A 27,622-nucleotide genomic window follows, 5' to 3' on the forward strand; every position below is an offset into this window, starting at 1 on the left:
CTTTCACTTAACAGTCCTTCCCCCTAGTGTGCATTCTTTAACAATTTCCTTTCCTTCCCCCAAACACATTAAAACCATGAAACATCATCAAATAAAATGTTATTTTTATTTTAACCCTTTTTACAAGCAATGACACAGAGGGCTTTACAGATTCCCATAGATTGGCACATTTTGAATTTTAGCCTCAGAAATATTTGCCAGAAACACAAAATATGAATCTGCGGCAAACTGGCTGTGGACAGTAAACATTCTCGCAAACCTTGTTGTAAGGGTTTTAAGTAACCCTAACGGAAAACTCCCAGGAGCTTTCAGTTTTTACATGTTCATATCATTATAAGCAACTAGGGGAATCAACATGTTTTTACTTCAGTGATTAACGTTACATTATGACTAATAAACCATAAAATAAGTTATGCTGGTGGTTATACTTTTTCAGTATTCATCCAATAAATGTATTATACATAGCACAAAATAAGTTTTGACGCAACTTCAATTGTTATAAAAGGGAATTAAATATATTTCCCCATTGTTCACCAATAGTCACCAAGGTACAACTATTGTCTAAAGAGTTCCACAGTGCCTCCTAGTTCCACTACTATCCTTTTCATATGGCTTTGGGGTAAAGGAGTTATGAAAATACGTAGAGAGATATTTTCCCAGCAGTTCTTCAGTATAAACTGCCGGATGCTAGTTGGATCACCAGATCTCAAACCTCTTGTCTGTCTGGAAGGGCTCTTTGTCCAGACTCCTGTTATTGAAGAGCCTGTGGAGCAAGGTACGGTGTTTGAGAACAGATGCCTTTCTTTTTCTTTTGAATCAAGAAAATAATGTTATGATATCCTCAATGCAGCTACGTTAAAAAACACAAATGTAAACACACTCACCGCACAGCACTAATGGAGCTGTTGATGGAAACCAGTTGGAGTATTCTGTCTGATAGAGCATCAGTGATGTCATTGTGACTCAGGCTATAATCCAGAGAGGGGGGGGGGGGGGTGGAGATATGGAGAGGAAGAGAGAGAGAGACAGAACAGTCTTGATATAAAGCATGAAACTCAAGACCAAACACATACACCCACCCACTCCAGAACACTCACTCCAGGACTTGTGCTTTGTGCAGGTGTGTAAGCAGGAGCTCCAGGTGCTGGTCTGTAAGTTGGCAGTGACTCAAGTCTAGTTCAGACAGGCCCTCAGAATGTTCCAGAACCCAGGCCAGAGACCCACAGGCCCTCTGGTCCAGCCTGGTCTCACTGAGGTCCAGCTCCCTCCCCAGGGCACCACCACAGATTTGGCACCACCAAATCTCCCCTACCTCTTTATAACAATCCTGTCTAGAAAGCATAGAAGATCTGAGGTGTTCTTCTCTGAGAGCTTGAGCTTCCTAAGGTCCACCTGAATTTTGATGTTCTGGGTTGAACTTTGCATCAAATAGAGAAGAACTTCCCAGTCCAGAGAGCAGGTCAGGTCTCTACCAAGCTTCTCCAGGAACGACCGAGTCAGCTGCTTGTCCTGAGCTTCATACACAACTACAGCCAGCTGCTGCACAGCTTCGGAACACAGTCTGAAAAATACAAGAACATCAACAAACTAACGTGAAGGAAAGGGAGACTTTCATTACACTAAGCAAAGCAAAAGTACCTTATCAAACTTACAATATGAATAAAGTGCACAGTTTACAATATATTAAATACTGTATAGTAGAGAATATATGTCGTCCATATAAGTGATTATTATATAATAATGGCTCTACGTGTTGTTACCTGAGAGTCAGAGGGCCGTGATGGCCCAGCAGTGTGAGGAGAGAGTGAGGATGGATGGAGAACTGAGTCAGGTCCAGACACTGCACTGACCAGAGTCTCAACAGGGACGCCACACTGCTCACAACCCTGGACAGAGCTTCTTCTGACAGCCACACTTTCTCTAACACCAGGGAGAGCTCCTCAATGGTCACTTGAGAAGCAAGTCTACTTGTCCTCACCAGTCTGGACAGGTGGACTGCCATGGACTCATTCAGTCTGGAAGATTTACAAAAATATACCATGAATGATCATGCTGGACACGTGTTTTTAACTTGCAAGCACAGAACAAACAATGTATCCAACTTCCTGTATAGAGAATAAGTGTTACATCCTGTGTCATACATACTGTACCTGAGCTTGTGTAACCGTGCTACATGTGTGAGGAGAAGTCCAGCTCCTTTGGGAGATATCTTGCTCGGGGTTAGGGTGAGATCCACTGTGGAGGCACAGAGGCCCAGGACCCTCCCTAGAGACCTGCAGGTTTGTCTGGGTAACTTTCCTCTCAGCAGCAGGGAGAAGTTCAAGGCCTGGGCGAGAGGGACCAGCTTCTGGGCCTCCTCTCTGGACCTCACAGGGATGGTTTCACACACATGCTGGAAGAATTCAGCTTCACAGCTGAAACAGGACAACATTTTCAGTGGAATTAAAGCACAATATGTGAAACTTGTATTCAGTGTTTTAAATTTTACATTTCAAAACACGAATCAGGCTTAGAAACTTATCATCACTTCTTTATTCTCTCAGGAAATTACAAATGTTGATAAAACAGACACATTATAATGAAAACACACAAACCTGAGCTGTGAGATGTAGGGCAAACACTGGAGGAAACTCCTCACTTCACTTTCTTCATTTGACCAGCCCCTCAGCTCGACTGGTTTTTTATCTGGTTGGAGTTTCAGCACTTCTAGGAGGATGGAGGCTTTTCTCTCTGAGAGGTTTATGAACCAGTCTGCAGGAGCAGCTGACTGGTAAACTGACTGTAATGCTGGTAGGACACTCCTGCCTGTCTGAGTCTCATAGTCCTTCACATGGGAGTACAGGTCCAGCAGGAAGTCAGACTGATTATAATCATCTATGTCCCTGAAGGGGAAAGTCTTGTAACTGCACACTGATGACAGCAGCTTCAGGGTCTTCTCTCCTGTCTGCTCCTCCCACTGTGCTGCTTGAGATAGGAGATCCACCAGGAACCTAATAAATTCTTTCTCTTCAACCAATTCTGGATCAAAACTGCAACATGGGCAGCACAAACAAATTCAGGTATATTATGAAAAGGCTCCGTATTATAAAACTCTAAATTAGTCAATGGGTTTATGCACACTATTTGGAAATGATGCCAGAATCCTGAAAACATGTAATAGAAAGAATATGATCAGACATAAACATGAAAACCAACTCACCTGAGCTGTGAGATGTAGGGCAGACACTGGAGGAAACTCCTCACTTCACTCTCTTCATCTGAACAGCCCCTCAGCTTTACTGGTTTCTTCTCTGGTTTGAGTTTCAGCACTTCTAGGAGGATGGAGGCTTTTCTCTCTGAGAGGTCTATGGACCAGACTGCAGGAGCAGCTGACTGGTAAACTGACTGTAATTTTGGAAGGACACTCCTGCCTGTTTGAGTCTCATAGTCCTTCACATGGGAGTACAGGTCCAGCAGGAAGGCACATTGATCATCATTCACATTCCTGAAGGGGAAAGTCTTGTAACTGCACACTGATGACAGCAGCTTCAGGGTCTTCTCTCCTGTCTGCTCCTCCCACTGTGCTGCTTGAGACAGGAGATCCACCAGGAACCTAATGGGTTGTTTCTTTTTAACCCAGTATGTATGAAAACTGCAACATGGACAGCATAAACAAATTCATGTATATTATGAAAAAGCACCATATTATAAAACTCTAAATTAGTCAATGGGGTTATGCACACTATTTGGACATGATGCCAGAATCCTGAAAAAATGTAATAGAAAGAATATGATCAGACATGAAACATGAAAACCAACTCACCTGAGCTGTGAGATGTAGGGCAGACACTGGAGGAAACTCCTCACTTCACTCTCTTCATCTGAACAGCCCCTCAGCTTTACTGGTTTCTTCTCTGGTTGAAGTTTCAGCACTTCTAGGAGGAGGGAGGTCTTTCTATCTGAGAGGTCTATGAACCAGACTGCAGGAGCTGACTGGTAAACTGGCTGTAATTTTGGAAGGACACTCCTGCCTGTTTGAGTCTCATAGTCCTTCACATGGGAGTACAGGTCCAGCAGGAAGTCAGACTGATTATAATCATATATTTTCCCGGAGGGGAAAGTCTTGTAACTGCACACTGATGACAGCAGCTTCAGGGTCTTCTCTCCTGTCTGCTCCTCCCACTGTGCTGCTTGAGACAGGAGATCCACCAGGAACCTAATGGGTTCTTTCTTTTTAACCCAGTATGTATGAAAACTGCAACATGGACAGCATAAACAAATTCATGTATATTATGAAAAAGCACCATATTATAAAACTCTAAATTAGTCAATGGGGTTATGCACACTATTTGGAAATGATGACAGAATCCTGAAAATATTGAATAGAAAGAATATGAAAAATGATCAGACAAACATGAAAACCAACTCACCTGAGCTGTGAGATGTAGGGCAGACACTGGAGGAAACTCCTCACTTCACTCTCTTCATCTGACCAGCCCATCAGCTCTACTGGTTTCTTCTCTGGTTGGAGTTTCAGCACTTCTAGGAGGAGGGAGGTCTTTTTATCTGAGAGGTCTATGGACCAGACTATAGGAGCAGCTGACTGGTAAATTGACTGTAATGCTGGAAGGACACTCCTGCCTGTCTGAGTCTCATAGTCCTTCACATGGGAGTACAGGTCCAGCAGGAAGGCAGACTGATTATAATTCACATTCCTGAAGGGGAAAGTATTGTAACTGCACACTGATGACAGCAGCTTCAGGGTCTTCTCTCCTGTCTGCTCCTCCCACTGTGCTGCTTGACACAGGAGATCCACCAGGAACCTAATGTGTTCTTTCTTTTCAACCCAGTATGTATTAAAACTGCAACATGGACAGCATAAACAAATTCATGTATATTATGAAAAAGCACCATATTATAAAACTCTAAATTAGTCAATGGGGTTAAGCACACTATTTGGACATGATGCCAGAATCCTGAAAAAATGTAATAGAAAGAATATGATCAGACATGAAACATGAAAACCAACTCACCTGAGCTGTGAGATGTAGGGCAGACACTGGAGGAAACTCCTCACTTCACTCTCTTCATCTGACCAGCCCATCAGCTCTACTGGTTTCTTCTCTGGTTGGAGTTTCAGCACTTCTTGGAGGATGGAGGCTTTTCTCTCTGAGAGGTCTATGGACCAGACTGCAGGAGCAGCTGACTGGTAAACTGACTGTAATTTTGGAAGGACACTCCTGCCTGTTTGAGTCTCATAGTCCTTCACATGGGAGTACAGGTCCAGCAGGAAGTCAGACTGATTATAATCATATATTTTCCCGGAGGAGAAAGTCTTGTAACTGCACACTGATGACAGCAGCTTCAGGGTCTTCTCTCCTGTCTGCTCCTCCCACTGTGCTGCTTGAGACAGGAGATCCACCAGGAACCTAATGGGTTCTTTCTCTTCAACCCATTCTGGATCAAAACTGCAACATGGGCAGCACAAACAAATTCAGGTATATTATGAAAAGGCTCCGTATTATAAAACTCTAAATTAGTCAATGGGTTTATGCACACTATTTGGAAATGATGCCAGAATCCTGAAAACATGTAATAGAAAGAATATGATCAGACATAAACATGAAAACCAACTCACCTGAGCTGTGAGATGTAGGGCAGACACTGGAGGAAACTCCTCATTTCACTCTCTTTGTCTGACCAGCCCCTCAGCTCTACTGGTTTCTTCTCTGGTTGGAGTTTCAGCACTTCTTGGAGGATGGAGGCTTTTCTCTCTGAGAGGTCTATGGACCAGACTGCAGGAGCAGCTGACTGGTAAACTGACTGTAATTTTGGAAGGACACTCCTGCCTGTTTGAGTCTCATAGTCCTTCACATGGGAGTACAGGTCCAGCAGGAAGGCACATTGATCATCATTCACATTCCTGAAGGGGAAAGTCTTGTAACTGCACACTGATGACAGCAGCTTCAGGGTCTTCTCTCCTGTCTGCTCCTCCCACTGTGCTGCTTGAGACAGGAGATCCACCAGGAACCTAATGGGTTGTTTCTTTTTAACCCAGTATGTATGAAAACTGCAACATGGACAGCATAAACAAATTCATGTATATTATGAAAAAGCACCATATTATAAAACTCTAAATTAGTCAATGGGGTTATGCACACTATTTGGAAATGATGACAGAATCCTGAAAATATTGAATAGAAAGAATATGAAAAATGATCAGACAAACATGAAAACCAACTCACCTGAGCTGTGAGCTGTAGGGCAGACACTGGAGGAAACTCCTCACTTCACTCTCTTCATATGACCAGCCCATCAGCTCTACTGGTTTCTTCTCTGGTTGGAGTTTCAGCACTTCTAGGAGGATGGAGGCTTTTCTCTCTGAGAGGTCTATGAACCAGACTGCAGGAGCAGCTGACTGGTAAACTGACTGTAATGCTCGAAGGACACTCCTGCCTGTCTGAGTCTCATAGTCCTTCACATGGGAGTACAGGTCCAGCAGGAAGGCACATTGATCATCATTCACATTCCTGAAGGGGAAAGTCTTGTAACTGCACACTGATGACAGCAGCTTCAGGGTCTTCTCTCCTGTCTGCTCCTCCCACTGTGCTGCTTGAGATAGGAGATCCACCAGGAACCTAATAAATTCTTTCTCTTCAACCAATTCTGGATCAAAACTGCAACATGGGCAGCACAAACAAATTCAGGTATATTATGAAAAGGCTCCGTATTATAAAACTCTAAATTAGTCAATGGGTTTATGCACACTATTTGGAAATGATGCCAGAATCCTGAAAACATGTAATAGAAAGAATATGATCAGACATAAACATGAAAACCAACTCACCTGAGCTGTGAGATGTAGGGCAGACACTGGAGGAAACTCCTCACTTCACTCTCTTCATATGACCAGCCCCTCAGCTCTAATGGTTTCTTCTTTGGTTGAAGTTTCAGCACTTCTAGGATGAGGGAGGTCTTTCTATCTGAGAGGTCTATGAACCAGACTGCAGGAGCTGACTGATAAACTGACTGTAATGCTGGAAGGACACTCCTGCCTGTTTGAGTCTCATAGTCCTTCACATGGGAGTACAGGTCCAGCAGGAAGGCACATTGATCATCATTCACATTCCTGAAGGGGAAAGTCTTGTAACTGCACACTGATGACAGCAGCTTCAGGGTCTTCTCTCCTGTCTGCTCCTCCCACTGTGCTGCTTGAGACAGGAGATCCACCAGGAACCTAATGGGTTCTTTCTTTTTAACCCAGTATGTATGAAAACTGCAACATGGACAGCATAAACAAATTCATGTATATTATGAAAAAGCACCATATTATAAAACTCTAAATTAGTCAATGGGGTTATGCACACTATTTGGAAATGATGACAGAATCCTGAAAATATTGAATAGAAAGAATATGATCAGACATAAACATGAAAACCAACTCACCTGAGCTGTGAGATGTAGGGCAGACACTGGAGGAAACTCCTCACTTCACTCTCTTCATATGACCAGCCCCTCAGCTCTAATGGTTTCTTCTTTGGTTGAAGTTTCAGCACTTCTAGGATGAGGGAGGTCTTTCTATCTGAGAGGTCTATGAACCAGACTGCAGGAGCTGACTGATAAACTGACTGTAATGCTGGAAGGACACTCCTGCCTGTTTGAGTCTCATAGTCCTTCACATGGGAGTACAGGTCCAGCAGGAAGTCAGACTGATTATAATCATCTATGTTCCTGAAGGGGAAAGTCTTGTAACTGCACACTGATGACAGCAGCTTCAGGGTCTTCTCTCCTGTCTGCTCCTCCCACTGTGCTGCTTGAGACAGGAGATCCACCAGGAACCTAATGGGTTCTTTCTTTTTAACCCTGTCTGGATCAAAACTGCAACATGGACAGCATAAACAAATTCAGGTATATTATGAAAAGGCACCTTATTAACAAACTCGAAATCAGTCAATGGGGTTATGCACACTATTTGGAAATGATGACAGAATCCTAAAAACATTTAATAGAAAGAATATGAAAAAAATCAGACAAACATGAAAACCAACTCACATGAGCTGTGAGATGTAGGGCAGACACTGGAGGAAACTCCTCATTTCACTCTCTTCATATGACCAGCACCTCAGCTTTACTGGTTTCTTCTCTGGTTGGAGTTTCAGCACTTCTCTCTGAGATTTCAGCATTTCTCTCTGAGATGTCTATGGACCAGACTATGGACCAGACTTCAGGATCAGCTGACTGGTAAACTGACTGTAATGCTGGAAGGACACTCCTGCCTGTTTGAGTCTCATAGTCCTTCACATGGGAGTACAAGTCCAGCAGGAAGTCAGATTCCTTGTCGTGGTATAGAGTTGACAGTGACAGTATTCTCTCAATGGTTATCTCTATGATCTCTCTCTCAAAGAGAGCTGCTTGCAGACATAAACTCAGTAGAAATGTCTTCTCCTTCTTCTTCCACTCTTCAGGAGACATTCCCTGATCCCGTGATGGTGTGAATCTGCAAAAACAGTCAAAAGTGAAAATGACAAGTGAACACATCTCTCATTATCACTTTATGACAAAGTTATGAACTAAATTCGGCACAGACTGGTACATAGATGGGAACGTTTGTCAAGAGAGTTGACCAACTACTATTGTTAAAACAAGTAGTTAAATTACTTGGATTACAAGGTCTACTGATTAGCCTGATCTGTGAGCTGTAGGGCAGACACTGGAGGAAACTCCTCACTTCACTCTCTTCATCTGACCAGCGCCTCAGCTCTACTGGTTTCTTTTCTGGTTGCATTTTTGAGTCATATCACCCTTTGCCTGTAAGTACAGATCTAAAAGGATGTCATATCATATAATTGGAGATGATAAATAAATGATAAATAGAGAACAGTGTGTTCTAAGGTCTCTGGAAGATCTCTCTTGGATATGATGTTCCTTTTAGGCACAGATCTAGCAGGAGTTTCTTCTGTTTTCTCAACATAATTGATATGTTAGTGATTGCTCCTGTACTGAAGTAAAACCAAAAAAATAGGATCATACCTGAGAGAGTTGATACGAGTCAAACACAGTAAAATGGTGCGGATGAGATCTTCACTGAGAGGAGTGCTGTGGTCCCAGTGCAGACAGAGGTTTACCCTCGGTGGACTCTGCTTCATAACAGCTCCAGCTCTCTCAAATACTCTTTGTTTACCAATGGCTGGAAGATGCATTTCATTTTTACAGTGACCCAGTAAGCCAATGAAGTCCCCTTCGGCCTCACAGCCCAATAAAGTTGTCCAGAGGTGACACAGCATTGAGGGGTCAGCCCTGTAATCACATTTTAAAAGGTTTGAAGTTGTATGGATGGATGAATGTTGATGGTATCCAACTTTTACTTCATCATTCATGATTCGGGTAACCAATATTTCATGCACATTTGGCTTTTTATTTCTACTCACCAGCATACTATTATACTGCAATAAATTATGCACAGCAAAGAAGCATTTTGGGTCGGAGGGACAGTTATAGTTTGGTGAACACTTTTTTCTTATTGTTTAATAATGCTTTTTGTTTTACACTGCAGCCAACCATTTAATATAAGTACTCACACAAGAGATTCAACATTCCGCAGACAGCCAAGTAACAGCTTTTGGCCCTGGTCTGACACAGTGCACTCTTTCAAATCCAGGTTTACTTTTCTTCCTCTGCGCTGATTGATCAGATAGGCCACCGTACAACAATAATGAGGATCCAGATGCTCTCCACTCAGGTCGAGCTGATAGTCCAGCTTGTCCAATAGAAGCAGACAGGCCTCAGTGGATTGAGATTCATACAGACACTGGCATAGAAACTGGAGATCCCTTTCAGGCCATGGCTCTTCAAGATTTTCGTTGTCTTGGTTTGTTTGGAGAGGAACAAATGTGTCCACCAGTGTCTTGATGAAACAATCTGCCATCGTCATGATTTGTTGAGCTGGTACCAGACAGTTTACCATATCAGTGTTGTTTGCATTCAGAAGTCCACACAAGAAAGGAACTATGTGTTTCATGTGTTTCCTCTCCTCAGTCAGGCACTCCTGAAGGATTTCAGTGATGTTTTTTGGATTCTGTAACAGCCAAAGAGCAGCAAAGAATTCCTGTACCGTGTAGTGAAGAAATGTGAAAGAGATTTTCATAGCTGTGGGTGCATCCCTAACCATGATAGCTCTCAAAAAAGCTAACTGAACATTGCTTTCTTCACAACTCAGTTCTGTAAAAGTCACCATCTTCTGTTGTGTTGCTGTAAAAGCTATTTTGGCCAAAGACATTATGTTTTCTTTATTCACAGTGACACATTTATCCAGGTGCCTTAAGGATTTGTCACAATGTTTTCGGATGCAGTGGCGTAGGATGTTTATGTAAATCTCTGTTACTGTGCACAGAGGTTTCAAAACATTTTCTGTGCAGAAAGAAATACACGTAACAACCATAAACGCATACATTGGGACATGGCAGAGACTGAACAACTCCAGATTGCTGAAAACACTGCTCAGGGACTCTGGCTCTGCACTCAGCATCATGTTCAAGTACATTCGGATGGACTCATCACTGAAGCCTTTCACCTCCACTCTCAGAGTAGACCATTCTGACAGGACATCTTCTGATTCAACTTCTGGTCGACATGTGATCACTATCTTAGCGTCACACAGGAGGTCCTTCTGCACAAGTCTCTTTACCACTGAGGGAGAAGAGAGATCTGTGAGTCCATCAAATATGATGATGACGTTTTCAGAGTTCTTCATGATATCCTTTAACACCTCTGTCTTATTTTCTTCTGGCTCACAATACAGGTCAAAGAGAAGACCTCCCAAAGTCATGGGATTTTGGATGCGTGACATCTCTCTCATGTCAAAGTAAAACATGTAATCCAGTTCTTTTGAAACTGTCTCAGTCCAGAGGTTTAACATCTGATGAGTGACAGTTGTCTTTCCAATTCCAGGTTTTCCAACCACAATAATTTTGTTCTGACGTGTCTTTAGCAGATATTCTGGTGATGTTTCCTGATTGTCCACAGGAATGTAGGTCATCAGCTTTTTGGGCCGGGTTTTCTTGCTTTTTTTGCTTTTCATCTTGATTTTTGAGTGAGCTGAAGTCTCATGTGTGTCTAATACAAGAGGAGTGTAGTAAGACTGAGCTGCTTTATTGTGATTTGGTAGCATGCGATACACCTGTTTTAATGCTTCTTCTTGGATATTCAGAGCTTTTGATTTCAGTTGTGCCTGATATCTGTGACAGGGTTTTGGGCCTATATTCAATTTAAAAGAAGAACACAATATATATATATTATATGTCATTAACTAATCAAATGTTAGACTGATTAAACTGTGTTGTATATATCAACGATAACTAGCTATTGTGTAAACATTTTTGCATAGTTGTATTTATTCTATGGATATATTTACGTGTTGAATATGTCAGACATTTAAAAATAAGGTTCACATTACACTATTACAATTCAACAACTTGCCGAGTGAATAGTTGGTTTGAAGGTATGTGTCTTCTCTAAATGAGAAGCAGCTGATCCAGTAATGTAGGTCAAACTCCACACTGTCCTGAGATGGACCGGTCTGCTCTACTGGTCGCTCCAAGGTCCTCTTCCTCGTAATGTCAATAATCTTCAAGAGCTCATAGCATGCTGCCTCTCCTTTTTTGATGACCCAGTCCAGTATTTTTTGGGTTTTGTCAAAGTCGTCACATTCTGCATTGATCTTACTGACCTCTTCCGCATTGAGAACCTCGCGCAGGTACAGGTTTTCCACAATAACAGATACATTTTTGAGTTTCCCAACCAGGCGACTTTTGGAATTACGTATGTATTGTTTAGCTGATTGGTTAGTACAAGCCATGTTACTCTCCTTCAGTCACACAGCATCTCTGTAAATACGAGGTAAAATTAAGAGTAGCCTATCCCAAACAAACACCGTATGATGTGACTCGACTTGCCAATTTGTGAGCAAGCAATCTTCCTTTCAATTTCACTTTCGACAAATTCGTTATACCTTCCTGCTTCTAAGCATATGCCTGTCAACACCTCCTTTGAGATCACTTGCAGGACCCACCCAACTATGAGATCTAAGAATCTACAAGTAGTGACCGTAACCGTAAGTAACCGTGCGCTAAAGTCAGGAAATTATACATAGGGTGACCAGACGTTTAGAGACCTAAAACATGCGTCCGGCAGGGATTCCAAAATTGTCCGGCATTTTGCCGGATATTTGTGTTTCTCTGGGTCTTTCACAAACTATTACGGCCTTACAAGTTTTGGAGAGGGTATTACCACCGTCTTGCGCGAGCTCTGACTGTAGAGAGAACTGTCATGTTAATCAGATAGTGCGGCATGCAATATATGACCGTTTTTTTTTATTAAAAACTGCCAGTGTTTGATTCTGTATGATTTAGTATCTCCATAAAGGTTCTTAAAATGTCCAGTTAAAAGATTTATGTAAAAACAGAACACGTGGAACACGTGCCGTCCACACCTCCTTCTCCCCCTCTCTGAATCTCCTCGTCTGAGATTAGCCAATGATCCTTCAAAAGCCATGAAGCCTACACTGTCTATGGAGGTTCTTGGGGACTGAATGAAGTGTCTTCCTGCTCTGTAACTATAATGCTCACACCTGTTCTATCAACAGGGAGATGGGGAGCACCATCAAGGCTGACCTACCAGACGTGAGTAGACCTGCAGAACGACCCTGAACAGTGCTGAGATGCTATTTCTAAGTGCTCATGGCGTGTGTGTGTTTCAGCCGCCCATGCCCAGCCTACCAGAGGACGAGTCAGATGAGGAGGAGGGACTAAGGAGGCTGTTTGAGAAGATTGCCAGCTCTGTAAGAACACAGTCAATCAAATCATGTGTCCTGTCCATCCTTGTTTCTGAGGAGACCTCAGATCTTCAGAAGGTTGGATGGGTGAAAGCAGTATAGGCTTGGAAACATGCCGTCACTTATCCAGATCATCAATGATTAGATGACGTGAAAAATGGAAGAATGTCCAAACAAAGCATCAAGGAGGACTTTTCAGCATGACAAATTCCAGATATACAAATCCTGTACATCAAAGGGGTTGGGCGCCACCTGGTGGTGATGATGCAAACATTATTCCGATGTGTTCTGTCTTCAGGACCAGGCCATCTCTGCCATGGAGCTCCAGCAGGTGTTGAATGGGGTGCTGAGCAGGAGTACGATTCCCTCTCTAAGACATTAATAACAGATCTCAGATAAATGGTTATCTGGAGAGATGTCATGGTTAGAGGATTCATTGTTTCTTTTTAATGATCTCCCCCAGTAAAAGAAATCAAGTTTGACGGCTTGAGTCTCAGTACCTAACACAGCATCATCAACCTGATGGATGTATCCTTTAGTTAACTGTTAACCTAAATGTTCTGCTCAGTCAGAAAACCCCAGCCTTGCTGGCCAAATCGTCATAAACAGTGTTAATAACATGTTGGGGTGTATTCATTCCTAAAATTGTCTTATCTTATCTTAAGTGTGTGCCATATGTGAATATGCACCTTTCAAAAACATTTGCCTTGATGGAGACATCCAGGTAGAAAATACAGGACAGCTGGAGTTCCAAGAGTTTAAAATCTTCTGGGAAAAGATGAAGAAATTGATTGTAAGCACAAGACAAGATCTTGTATTCATATGCATTGTTCTGCCTCTAATAGTTTTAACATAAACAATTGAATGTGACTCAGAGGTGATGTTGTTGTAGGATGACCACCCCTCCCCCTTTACGTTGTAGCCTACCGCACAGCATTTTCACCAATTCTCCTGCACGTCGCATATTGAGAAAATGTCCCGCATTTCATCAATCTGTTGGTTTTTATTTATCATATTAAGAAAACATACATGGGTTATTTTGCCTTTTTAAGAAAGCATTTTATTTATTCTTTTTGCAGCGTAGTTTTTCACTTTTTAACAGCGCTTCGTCAGAAGTAGGCTACAAATACAACAGCCGTTTTCTAAAATCCTATCCAATGGTTGAAAATAAAGGTAAACACGGTCACTATGGGTTTGTGAGTTGTGACGACTGTCAATCAAAATGTGGAGCGGTGATTCGTTCCATGTGTTCCATGTCAGAAAACAAATGGATAATTCGGATAATTTAAATTAAAAAAGGCGGCATAATGGCAACAAAAAAAGAAAAAATGTTCTTTTAGTAAAGACTGCCTAGGACATACCTGGGTGAGGCCGATAGAAGGGTTAGGGTTAGTTGGACTTGGTCAGAACTGTTTCAAAAATAGTTATCTGCATGATGCCTGCTGCCTTTGGGCTCAGGGATGTTGAATTTAAATGACATGTAAAATTAAGACATGTTATGTTACATTGTGATGTAATGGTGTTTTTTAGAAGATAACAAAGCATAATACAAATGTTTTTATGAAGTTAGATAGACATTAGCTATATAACAGTTTCAGGTTATGTTTTAGTGTTGGTAACATTTCCCACATTGTCCCACACAAACTTAATAATCGTCCCACTATTGGTGACCACCATCAAACAAATCAATACAGATTCTGTATAAGAACTTCTGATACATGCTGCATACAGACCGGAAATACTTATGAGGAGCGTTGAGGAAGTTGACTGAAACCGGAAAACACTCGTCTTTTTCCGTTTTGTGACGTGTATACAAACCCGGTTCGATGGCAGTGAGGAACATCTAGTTAGGTAGCATCTGTGGATGCTACGTTACGGCTTTAACTGTAACCAGCAAGCTATTATTATCAATTATATATAATCAAATAATCTCACCTGAGCTGTGAGATGTAGGGCAGACACTGGAGGAAACTCCTCACTTCACTCTCTTCATATGACCAGCCCCTCAGCTCTAATGGTTTCTTCTTTGGTTGAAGTTTCAGCACTTCTAGGATGAGGGAGGTCTTTCTATCTGAGAGGTCTATGAACCAGACTGCAGGAGCTGACTGATAAACTGACTGTAATGCTGGAAGGACACTCCTGCCTGTTTGAGTCTCATAGTCCTTCACATGGGAGTACAGGTCCAGCAGGAAGTCAGACTGATTATAATCATCTATGTTCCTGAAGGGGAAAGTCTTGTAACTGCACACTGATGACAGCAGCTTCAGGGTCTTCTCTCCTGTCTGCTCCTCCCACTGTGCTGCTTGAGACAGGAGATCCACCAGGAACCTAATGGGTTCTTTCTTTTTAACCCTGTCTGGATCAAAACTGCAACATGGACAGCATAAACAAATTCAGGTATATTATGAAAAGGCACCTTATTAACAAACTCGAAATCAGTCAATGGGGTTATGCACACTATTTGGAAATGATGACAGAATCCTAAAAACATTTAATAGAAAGAATATGAAAAAAATCAGACAAACATGAAAACCAACTCACATGAGCTGTGAGATGTAGGGCAGACACTGGAGGAAACTCCTCATTTCACTCTCTTCATATGACCAGCACCTCAGCTTTACTGGTTTCTTCTCTGGTTGGAGTTTCAGCACTTCTCTCTGAGATTTCAGCATTTCTCTCTGAGATGTCTATGGACCAGACTATGGACCAGACTTCAGGATCAGCTGACTGGTAAACTGACTGTAATGCTGGAAGGACACTCCTGCCTGTTTGAGTCTCATAGTCCTTCACATGGGAGTACAAGTCCAGCAGGAAGTCAGATTCCTTGTCGTGGTATAGAGTTGACAGTGACAGTATTCTCTCAATGGTTATCTCTATGATCTCTCTCTCAAAGAGAGCTGCTTGCAGACATAAACTCAGTAGAAATGTCTTCTCCTTCTTCTTCCACTCTTCAGGAGACATTCCCTGATCCCGTGATGGTGTGAATCTGCAAAAACAGTCAAAAGTGAAAATGACAAGTGAACACATCTCTCATTATCACTTTATGACAAAGTTATGAACTAAATTCGGCACAGACTGGTACATAGATGGGAACGTTTGTCAAGAGAGTTGACCAACTACTATTGTTAAAACAAGTAGTTAAATTACTTGGATTACAAGGTCTACTGATTAGCCTGATCTGTGAGCTGTAGGGCAGACACTGGAGGAAACTCCTCACTTCACTCTCTTCATCTGACCAGCGCCTCAGCTCTACTGGTTTCTTTTCTGGTTGCATTTTTGAGTCATATCACCCTTTGCCTGTAAGTACAGATCTAAAAGGATGTCATATCATATAATTGGAGATGATAAATAAATGATAAATAGAGAACAGTGTGTTCTAAGGTCTCTGGAAGATCTCTCTTGGATATGATGTTCCTTTTAGGCACAGATCTAGCAGGAGTTTCTTCTGTTTTCTCAACATAATTGATATGTTAGTGATTGCTCCTGTACTGAAGTAAAACCAAAAAAATAGGATCATACCTGAGAGAGTTGATACGAGTCAAACACAGTAAAATGGTGCGGATGAGATCTTCACTGAGAGGAGTGCTGTGGTCCCAGTGCAGACAGAGGTTTACCCTCGGTGGACTCTGCTTCATAACAGCTCCAGCTCTCTCAAATACTCTTTGTTTACCAATGGCTGGAAGATGCATTTCATTTTTACAGTGACCCAGTAAGCCAATGAAGTCCCCTTCGGCCTCACAGCCCAATAAAGTTGTCCAGAGGTGACACAGCATTGAGGGGTCAGCCCTGTAATCACATTTTAAAAGGTTTGAAGTTGTATGGATGGATGAATGTTGATGGTATCCAACTTTTACTTCATCATTCATGATTCGGGTAACCAATATTTCATGCACATTTGGCTTTTTATTTCTACTCACCAGCATACTATTATACTGCAATAAATTATGCACAGCAAAGAAGCATTTTGGGTCGGAGGGACAGTTATAGTTTGGTGAACACTTTTTTCTTATTGTTTAATAATGCTTTTTGTTTTACACTGCAGCCAACCATTTAATATAAGTACTCACACAAGAGATTCAACATTCCGCAGACAGCCAAGTAACAGCTTTTGGCCCTGGTCTGACACAGTGCACTCTTTCAAATCCAGGTTTACTTTTCTTCCTCTGCGCTGATTGATCAGATAGGCCACCGTACAACAATAATGAGGATCCAGATGCTCTCCACTCAGGTCGAGCTGATAGTCCAGCTTGTCCAATAGAAGCAGACAGGCCTCAGTGGATTGAGATTCATACAGACACTGGCATAGAAACTGGAGATCCCTTTCAGGCCATGGCTCTTCAAGATTTTCGTTGTCTTGGTTTGTTTGGAGAGGAACAAATGTGTCCACCAGTGTCTTGATGAAACAATCTGCCATCGTCATGATTTGTTGAGCTGGTACCAGACAGTTTACCATATCAGTGTTGTTTGCATTCAGAAGTCCACACAAGAAAGGAACTATGTGTTTCATGTGTTTCCTCTCCTCAGTCAGGCACTCCTGAAGGATTTCAGTGATGTTTTTTGGATTCTGTAACAGCCAAAGAGCAGCAAAGAATTCCTGTACCGTGTAGTGAAGAAATGTGAAAGAGATTTTCATAGCTGTGGGTGCATCCCTAACCATGATAGCTCTCAAAAAAGCTAACTGAACATTGCTTTCTTCACAACTCAGTTCTGTAAAAGTCACCATCTTCTGTTGTGTTGCTGTAAAAGCTATTTTGGCCAAAGACATTATGTTTTCTTTATTCACAGTGACACATTTATCCAGGTGCCTTAAGGATTTGTCACAATGTTTTCGGATGCAGTGGCGTAGGATGTTTATGTAAATCTCTGTTACTGTGCACAGAGGTTTCAAAACATTTTCTGTGCAGAAAGAAATACACGTAACAACCATAAACGCATACATTGGGACATGGCAGAGACTGAACAACTCCAGATTGCTGAAAACACTGCTCAGGGACTCTGGCTCTGCACTCAGCATCATGTTCAAGTACATTCGGATGGACTCATCACTGAAGCCTTTCACCTCCACTCTCAGAGTAGACCATTCTGACAGGACATCTTCTGATTCAACTTCTGGTCGACATGTGATCACTATCTTAGCGTCACACAGGAGGTCCTTCTGCACAAGTCTCTTTACCACTGAGGGAGAAGAGAGATCTGTGAGTCCATCAAATATGATGATGACGTTTTCAGAGTTCTTCATGATATCCTTTAACACCTCTGTCTTATTTTCTTCTGGCTCACAATACAGGTCAAAGAGAAGACCTCCCAAAGTCATGGGATTTTGGATGCGTGACATCTCTCTCATGTCAAAGTAAAACATGTAATCCAGTTCTTTTGAAACTGTCTCAGTCCAGAGGTTTAACATCTGATGAGTGACAGTTGTCTTTCCAATTCCAGGTTTTCCAACCACAATAATTTTGTTCTGACGTGTCTTTAGCAGATATTCTGGTGATGTTTCCTGATTGTCCACAGGAATGTAGGTCATCAGCTTTTTGGGCCGGGTTTTCTTGCTTTTTTTGCTTTTCATCTTGATTTTTGAGTGAGCTGAAGTCTCATGTGTGTCTAATACAAGAGGAGTGTAGTAAGACTGAGCTGCTTTATTGTGATTTGGTAGCATGCGATACACCTGTTTTAATGCTTCTTCTTGGATATTCAGAGCTTTTGATTTCAGTTGTGCCTGATATCTGTGACAGGGTTTTGGGCCTATATTCAATTTAAAAGAAGAACACAATATATATATATTATATGTCATTAACTAATCAAATGTTAGACTGATTAAACTGTGTTGTATATATCAACGATAACTAGCTATTGTGTAAACATTTTTGCATAGTTGTATTTATTCTATGGATATATTTACGTGTTGAATATGTCAGACATTTAAAAATAAGGTTCACATTACACTATTACAATTCAACAACTTGCCGAGTGAATAGTTGGTTTGAAGGTATGTGTCTTCTCTAAATGAGAAGCAGCTGATCCAGTAATGTAGGTCAAACTCCACACTGTCCTGAGATGGACCGGTCTGCTCTACTGGTCGCTCCAAGGTCCTCTTCCTCGTAATGTCAATAATCTTCAAGAGCTCATAGCATGCTGCCTCTCCTTTTTTGATGACCCAGTCCAGTATTTTTTGGGTTTTGTCAAAGTCGTCACATTCTGCATTGATCTTACTGACCTCTTCCGCATTGAGAACCTCGCGCAGGTACAGGTTTTCCACAATAACAGATACATTTTTGAGTTTCCCAACCAGGCGACTTTTGGAATTACGTATGTATTGTTTAGCTGATTGGTTAGTACAAGCCATGTTACTCTCCTTCAGTCACACAGCATCTCTGTAAATACGAGGTAAAATTAAGAGTAGCCTATCCCAAACAAACACCGTATGATGTGACTCGACTTGCCAATTTGTGAGCAAGCAATCTTCCTTTCAATTTCACTTTCGACAAATTCGTTATACCTTCCTGCTTCTAAGCATATGCCTGTCAACACCTCCTTTGAGATCACTTGCAGGACCCACCCAACTATGAGATCTAAGAATCTACAAGTAGTGACCGTAACCGTAAGTAACCGTGCGCTAAAGTCAGGAAATTATACATAGGGTGACCAGACGTTTAGAGACCTAAAACATGCGTCCGGCAGGGATTCCAAAATTGTCCGGCATTTTGCCGGATATTTGTGTTTCTCTGGGTCTTTCACAAACTATTACGGCCTTACAAGTTTTGGAGAGGGTATTACCACCGTCTTGCGCGAGCTCTGACTGTAGAGAGAACTGTCATGTTAATCAGATAGTGCGGCATGCAATATATGACCGTTTTTTTTTATTAAAAACTGCCAGTGTTTGATTCTGTATGATTTAGTATCTCCATAAAGGTTCTTAAAATGTCCAGTTAAAAGATTTATGTAAAAACAGAACACGTGGAACACGTGCCGTCCACACCTCCTTCTCCCCCTCTCTGAATCTCCTCGTCTGAGATTAGCCAATGATCCTTCAAAAGCCATGAAGCCTACACTGTCTATGGAGGTTCTTGGGGACTGAATGAAGTGTCTTCCTGCTCTGTAACTATAATGCTCACACCTGTTCTATCAACAGGGAGATGGGGAGCACCATCAAGGCTGACCTACCAGACGTGAGTAGACCTGCAGAACGACCCTGAACAGTGCTGAGATGCTATTTCTAAGTGCTCATGGCGTGTGTGTGTTTCAGCCGCCCATGCCCAGCCTACCAGAGGACGAGTCAGATGAGGAGGAGGGACTAAGGAGGCTGTTTGAGAAGATTGCCAGCTCTGTAAGAACACAGTCAATCAAATCATGTGTCCTGTCCATCCTTGTTTCTGAGGAGACCTCAGATCTTCAGAAGGTTGGATGGGTGAAAGCAGTATAGGCTTGGAAACATGCCGTCACTTATCCAGATCATCAATGATTAGATGACGTGAAAAATGGAAGAATGTCCAAACAAAGCATCAAGGAGGACTTTTCAGCATGACAAATTCCAGATATACAAATCCTGTACATCAAAGGGGTTGGGCGCCACCTGGTGGTGATGATGCAAACATTATTCCGATGTGTTCTGTCTTCAGGACCAGGCCATCTCTGCCATGGAGCTCCAGCAGGTGTTGAATGGGGTGCTGAGCAGGAGTACGATTCCCTCTCTAAGACATTAATAACAGATCTCAGATAAATGGTTATCTGGAGAGATGTCATGGTTAGAGGATTCATTGTTTCTTTTTAATGATCTCCCCCAGTAAAAGAAATCAAGTTTGACGGCTTGAGTCTCAGTACCTAACACAGCATCATCAACCTGATGGATGTATCCTTTAGTTAACTGTTAACCTAAATGTTCTGCTCAGTCAGAAAACCCCAGCCTTGCTGGCCAAATCGTCATAAACAGTGTTAATAACATGTTGGGGTGTATTCATTCCTAAAATTGTCTTATCTTATCTTAAGTGTGTGCCATATGTGAATATGCACCTTTCAAAAACATTTGCCTTGATGGAGACATCCAGGTAGAAAATACAGGACAGCTGGAGTTCCAAGAGTTTAAAATCTTCTGGGAAAAGATGAAGAAATTGATTGTAAGCACAAGACAAGATCTTGTATTCATATGCATTGTTCTGCCTCTAATAGTTTTAACATAAACAATTGAATGTGACTCAGAGGTGATGTTGTTGTAGGATGACCACCCCTCCCCCTTTACGTTGTAGCCTACCGCACAGCATTTTCACCAATTCTCCTGCACGTCGCATATTGAGAAAATGTCCCGCATTTCATCAATCTGTTGGTTTTTATTTATCATATTAAGAAAACATACATGGGTTATTTTGCCTTTTTAAGAAAGCATTTTATTTATTCTTTTTGCAGCGTAGTTTTTCACCTTTTAACAGCGCTTCGTCAGAAGTAGGCTACAAATACAACAGCCGTTTTCTAAAATCCTATCCAATGGTTGAAAATAAAGGTAAACACGGTCACTATGGGTTTGTGAGTTGTGACGACTGTCAATCAAAATGTGGAGCGGTGATTCGTTCCATGTGTTCCATGTCAGAAAACAAATGGATAATTCGGATAATTTAAATTAAAAAAGGCGGCATAATGGCAACAAAAAAAGAAAAAATGTTCTTTTAGTAAAGACTGCCTAGGACATACCTGGGTGAGGCCGATAGAAGGGTTAGGGTTAGTTGGACTTGGTCAGAACTGTTTCAAAAATAGTTATCTGCATGATGCCTGCTGCCTTTGGGCTCAGGGATGTTGAATTTAAATGACATGTAAAATTAAGACATGTTATGTTACATTGTGATGTAATGGTGTTTTTTAGAAGATAACAAAGCATAATACAAATGTTTTTATGAAGTTAGATAGACATTAGCTATATAACAGTTTCAGGTTATGTTTTAGTGTTGGTAACATTTCCCACATTGTCCCACACAAACTTAATAATCGTCCCACTATTGGTGACCACCATCAAACAAATCAATACAGATTCTGTATAAGAACTTCTGATACATGCTGCATACAGACCGGAAATACTTATGAGGAGCGTTGAGGAAGTTGACTGAAACCGGAAAACACTCGTCTTTTTCCGTTTTGTGACGTGTATACAAACCCGGTTCGATGGCAGTGAGGAACATCTAGTTAGGTAGCATCTGTGGATGCTACGTTACGGCTTTAACTGTAACCAGCAAGCTATTATTATCAATTATATATAATCAAATAATCTCACCTGAGCTGTGAGATGTAGGGCAGACACTGGAGGAAACTCCTCACTTCACTCTCTTCATATGACCAGCCCCTCAGCTCTAATGGTTTCTTCTTTGGTTGAAGTTTCAGCACTTCTAGGATGAGGGAGGTCTTTCTATCTGAGAGGTCTATGAACCAGACTGCAGGAGCTGACTGATAAACTGACTGTAATGCTGGAAGGACACTCCTGCCTGTTTGAGTCTCATAGTCCTTCACATGGGAGTACAGGTCCAGCAGGAAGTCAGACTGATTATAATCATCTATGTTCCTGAAGGGGAAAGTCTTGTAACTGCACACTGATGACAGCAGCTTCAGGGTCTTCTCTCCTGTCTGCTCCTCCCACTGTGCTGCTTGAGACAGGAGATCCACCAGGAACCTAATGGGTTCTTTCTTTTTAACCCTGTCTGGATCAAAACTGCAACATGGACAGCATAAACAAATTCAGGTATATTATGAAAAGGCACCTTATTAACAAACTCGAAATCAGTCAATGGGGTTATGCACACTATTTGGAAATGATGACAGAATCCTAAAAACATTTAATAGAAAGAATATGAAAAAAATCAGACAAACATGAAAACCAACTCACATGAGCTGTGAGATGTAGGGCAGACACTGGAGGAAACTCCTCATTTCACTCTCTTCATATGACCAGCACCTCAGCTTTACTGGTTTCTTCTCTGGTTGGAGTTTCAGCACTTCTCTCTGAGATTTCAGCATTTCTCTCTGAGATGTCTATGGACCAGACTATGGACCAGACTTCAGGATCAGCTGACTGGTAAACTGACTGTAATGCTGGAAGGACACTCCTGCCTGTTTGAGTCTCATAGTCCTTCACATGGGAGTACAAGTCCAGCAGGAAGTCAGATTCCTTGTCGTGGTATAGAGTTGACAGTGACAGTATTCTCTCAATGGTTATCTCTATGATCTCTCTCTCAAAGAGAGCTGCTTGCAGACATAAACTCAGTAGAAATGTCTTCTCCTTCTTCTTCCACTCTTCAGGAGACATTCCCTGATCCCGTGATGGTGTGAATCTGCAAAAACAGTCAAAAGTGAAAATGACAAGTGAACACATCTCTCATTATCACTTTATGACAAAGTTATGAACTAAATTCGGCACAGACTGGTACATAGATGGGAACGTTTGTCAAGAGAGTTGACCAACTACTATTGTTAAAACAAGTAGTTAAATTACTTGGATTACAAGGTCTACTGATTAGCCTGATCTGTGAGCTGTAGGGCAGACACTGGAGGAAACTCCTCACTTCACTCTCTTCATCTGACCAGCGCCTCAGCTCTACTGGTTTCTTTTCTGGTTGCATTTTTGAGTCATATCACCCTTTGCCTGTAAGTACAGATCTAAAAGGATGTCATATCATATAATTGGAGATGATAAATAAATGATAAATAGAGAACAGTGTGTTCTAAGGTCTCTGGAAGATCTCTCTTGGATATGATGTTCCTTTTAGGCACAGATCTAGCAGGAGTTTCTTCTGTTTTCTCAACATAATTGATATGTTAGTGATTGCTCCTGTACTGAAGTAAAACCAAAAAAATAGGATCATACCTGAGAGAGTTGATACGAGTCAAACACAGTAAAATGGTGCGGATGAGATCTTCACTGAGAGGAGTGCTGTGGTCCCAGTGCAGACAGAGGTTTACCCTCGGTGGACTCTGCTTCATAACAGCTCCAGCTCTCTCAAATACTCTTTGTTTACCAATGGCTGGAAGATGCATTTCATTTTTACAGTGACCCAGTAAGCCAATGAAGTCCCCTTCGGCCTCACAGCCCAATAAAGTTGTCCAGAGGTGACACAGCATTGAGGGGTCAGCCCTGTAATCACATTTTAAAAGGTTTGAAGTTGTATGGATGGATGAATGTTGATGGTATCCAACTTTTACTTCATCATTCATGATTCGGGTAACCAATATTTCATGCACATTTGGCTTTTTATTTCTACTCACCAGCATACTATTATACTGCAATAAATTATGCACAGCAAAGAAGCATTTTGGGTCGGAGGGACAGTTATAGTTTGGTGAACACTTTTTTCTTATTGTTTAATAATGCTTTTTGTTTTACACTGCAGCCAACCATTTAATATAAGTACTCACACAAGAGATTCAACATTCCGCAGACAGCCAAGTAACAGCTTTTGGCCCTGGTCTGACACAGTGCACTCTTTCAAATCCAGGTTTACTTTTCTTCCTCTGCGCTGATTGATCAGATAGGCCACCGTACAACAATAATGAGGATCCAGATGCTCTCCACTCAGGTCGAGCTGATAGTCCAGCTTGTCCAATAGAAGCAGACAGGCCTCAGTGGATTGAGATTCATACAGACACTGGCATAGAAACTGGAGATCCCTTTCAGGCCATGGCTCTTCAAGATTTTCGTTGTCTTGGTTTGTTTGGAGAGGAACAAATGTGTCCACCAGTGTCTTGATGAAACAATCTGCCATCGTCATGATTTGTTGAGCTGGTACCAGACAGTTTACCATATCAGTGTTGTTTGCATTCAGAAGTCCACACAAGAAAGGAACTATGTGTTTCATGTGTTTCCTCTCCTCAGTCAGGCACTCCTGAAGGATTTCAGTGATGTTTTTTGGATTCTGTAACAGCCAAAGAGCAGCAAAGAATTCCTGTACCGTGTAGTGAAGAAATGTGAAAGAGATTTTCATAGCTGTGGGTGCATCCCTAACCATGATAGCTCTCAAAAAAGCTAACTGAACATTGCTTTCTTCACAACTCAGTTCTGTAAAAGTCACCATCTTCTGTTGTGTTGCTGTAAAAGCTATTTTGGCCAAAGACATTATGTTTTCTTTATTCACAGTGACACATTTATCCAGGTGCCTTAAGGATTTGTCACAATGTTTTCGGATGCAGTGGCGTAGGATGTTTATGTAAATCTCTGTTACTGTGCACAGAGGTTTCAAAACATTTTCTGTGCAGAAAGAAATACACGTAACAACCATAAACGCATACATTGGGACATGGCAGAGACTGAACAACTCCAGATTGCTGAAAACACTGCTCAGGGACTCTGGCTCTGCACTCAGCATCATGTTCAAGTACATTCGGATGGACTCATCACTGAAGCCTTTCACCTCCACTCTCAGAGTAGACCATTCTGACAGGACATCTTCTGATTCAACTTCTGGTCGACATGTGATCACTATCTTAGCGTCACACAGGAGGTCCTTCTGCACAAGTCTCTTTACCACTGAGGGAGAAGAGAGATCTGTGAGTCCATCAAATATGATGATGACGTTTTCAGAGTTCTTCATGATATCCTTTAACACCTCTGTCTTATTTTCTTCTGGCTCACAATACAGGTCAAAGAGAAGACCTCCCAAAGTCATGGGATTTTGGATGCGTGACATCTCTCTCATGTCAAAGTAAAACATGTAATCCAGTTCTTTTGAAACTGTCTCAGTCCAGAGGTTTAACATCTGATGAGTGACAGTTGTCTTTCCAATTCCAGGTTTTCCAACCACAATAATTTTGTTCTGACGTGTCTTTAGCAGATATTCTGGTGATGTTTCCTGATTGTCCACAGGAATGTAGGTCATCAGCTTTTTGGGCCGGGTTTTCTTGCTTTTTTTGCTTTTCATCTTGATTTTTGAGTGAGCTGAAGTCTCATGTGTGTCTAATACAAGAGGAGTGTAGTAAGACTGAGCTGCTTTATTGTGATTTGGTAGCATGCGATACACCTGTTTTAATGCTTCTTCTTGGATATTCAGAGCTTTTGATTTCAGTTGTGCCTGATATCTGTGACAGGGTTTTGGGCCTATATTCAATTTAAAAGAAGAACACAATATATATATATTATATGTCATTAACTAATCAAATGTTAGACTGATTAAACTGTGTTGTATATATCAACGATAACTAGCTATTGTGTAAACATTTTTGCATAGTTGTATTTATTCTATGGATATATTTACGTGTTGAATATGTCAGACATTTAAAAATAAGGTTCACATTACACTATTACAATTCAACAACTTGCCGAGTGAATAGTTGGTTTGAAGGTATGTGTCTTCTCTAAATGAGAAGCAGCTGATCCAGTAATGTAGGTCAAACTCCACACTGTCCTGAGATGGACCGGTCTGCTCTACTGGTCGCTCCAAGGTCCTCTTCCTCGTAATGTCAATAATCTTCAAGAGCTCATAGCATGCTGCCTCTCCTTTTTTGATGACCCAGTCCAGTATTTTTTGGGTTTTGTCAAAGTCGTCACATTCTGCATTGATCTTACTGACCTCTTCCGCATTGAGAACCTCGCGCAGGTACAGGTTTTCCACAATAACAGATACATTTTTGAGTTTCCCAACCAGGCGACTTTTGGAATTACGTATGTATTGTTTAGCTGATTGGTTAGTACAAGCCATGTTACTCTCCTTCAGTCACACAGCATCTCTGTAAATACGAGGTAAAATTAAGAGTAGCCTATCCCAAACAAACACCGTATGATGTGACTCGACTTGCCAATTTGTGAGCAAGCAATCTTCCTTTCAATTTCACTTTCGACAAATTCGTTATACCTTCCTGCTTCTAAGCATATGCCTGTCAACACCTCCTTTGAGATCACTTGCAGGACCCACCCAACTATGAGATCTAAGAATCTACAAGTAGTGACCGTAACCGTAAGTAACCGTGCGCTAAAGTCAGGAAATTATACATAGGGTGACCAGACGTTTAGAGACCTAAAACATGCGTCCGGCAGGGATTCCAAAATTGTCCGGCATTTTGCCGGATATTTGTGTTTCTCTGGGTCTTTCACAAACTATTACGGCCTTACAAGTTTTGGAGAGGGTATTACCACCGTCTTGCGCGAGCTCTGACTGTAGAGAGAACTGTCATGTTAATCAGATAGTGCGGCATGCAATATATGACCGTTTTTTTTTATTAAAAACTGCCAGTGTTTGATTCTGTATGATTTAGTATCTCCATAAAGGTTCTTAAAATGTCCAGTTAAAAGATTTATGTAAAAACAGAACACGTGGAACACGTGCCGTCCACACCTCCTTCTCCCCCTCTCTGAATCTCCTCGTCTGAGATTAGCCAATGATCCTTCAAAAGCCATGAAGCCTACACTGTCTATGGAGGTTCTTGGGGACTGAATGAAGTGTCTTCCTGCTCTGTAACTATAATGCTCACACCTGTTCTATCAACAGGGAGATGGGGAGCACCATCAAGGCTGACCTACCAGACGTGAGTAGACCTGCAGAACGACCCTGAACAGTGCTGAGATGCTATTTCTAAGTGCTCATGGCGTGTGTGTGTTTCAGCCGCCCATGCCCAGCCTACCAGAGGACGAGTCAGATGAGGAGGAGGGACTAAGGAGGCTGTTTGAGAAGATTGCCAGCTCTGTAAGAACACAGTCAATCAAATCATGTGTCCTGTCCATCCTTGTTTCTGAGGAGACCTCAGATCTTCAGAAGGTTGGATGGGTGAAAGCAGTATAGGCTTGGAAACATGCCGTCACTTATCCAGATCATCAATGATTAGATGACGTGAAAAATGGAAGAATGTCCAAACAAA

The 27,622-nt window shown here is 41.7% G+C and overlaps 1 protein-coding gene and 1 long non-coding RNA gene across 3 annotated transcripts; one reads left to right on the top strand and one right to left on the bottom strand.

Annotated features, from left to right (window-relative positions):
- Positions 1–1,271: 1,271 nt before the first annotated feature.
- LOC136935846 (uncharacterized) lies at positions 1,272–11,896 on the bottom strand. Of its 2 annotated transcripts, XM_067229504.1 has the most exons (7): positions 11,455–11,896; positions 10,550–11,232; positions 3,803–3,968; positions 3,200–3,631; positions 2,151–2,414; positions 1,761–2,015; positions 1,272–1,561 (listed from the first exon to the last, which is right to left on the bottom strand). In XM_067229504.1, exons 2-7 carry the CDS (start codon positions 10,569–10,571, stop codon positions 1,309–1,311), a joined length of 1,392 nt encoding a protein of 463 aa, XP_067085605.1. In that variant the 5' UTR covers positions 10,572–11,232; positions 11,455–11,896; the 3' UTR covers positions 1,272–1,308. The 2 variants fall into 2 exon arrangements, with proteins under 2 accessions (XP_067085605.1, XP_067085606.1); XM_067229505.1 differs by lacking the exon at positions 2,151–2,414.
- Positions 11,897–19,924: 8,028 nt separating this feature from the next.
- On the top strand, positions 19,925–20,729 carry LOC136936312 (uncharacterized). The gene is made up of 3 exons (XR_010875050.1): positions 19,925–19,974; positions 20,052–20,482; positions 20,590–20,729. It is a non-coding gene; the product is annotated as an uncharacterized lncRNA (long non-coding RNA).
- Positions 20,730–27,622: the final 6,893 nt, after the last annotated feature.

This window comes from Osmerus mordax, chromosome 26, assembly GCF_038355195.1.
Source record: "Osmerus mordax isolate fOsmMor3 chromosome 26, fOsmMor3.pri, whole genome shotgun sequence".
Taxonomy (NCBI): Eukaryota; Metazoa; Chordata; class Actinopteri; order Osmeriformes; family Osmeridae; genus Osmerus; species Osmerus mordax.

Bases quoted from the DNA above. Each gene is read 5' to 3' on its own strand.
- LOC136935846 (XM_067229504.1), bottom strand. From the start codon at position 10,571: ATGGTCTACTCTGAGAGTGGAG. The intron at 2,016-2,150 runs GTACAGTATGTA...TAAATCTTCCAG, and splicing joins GCACGGTTACACAAGCTCAG to ACTGAATGAGTCCATGGCAG. The intron at 1,562-1,760 runs GTAACAACACGT...TGTATTTTTCAG, and splicing joins CACGGCCCTCTGACTCTCAG to ACTGTGTTCCGAAGCTGTGC.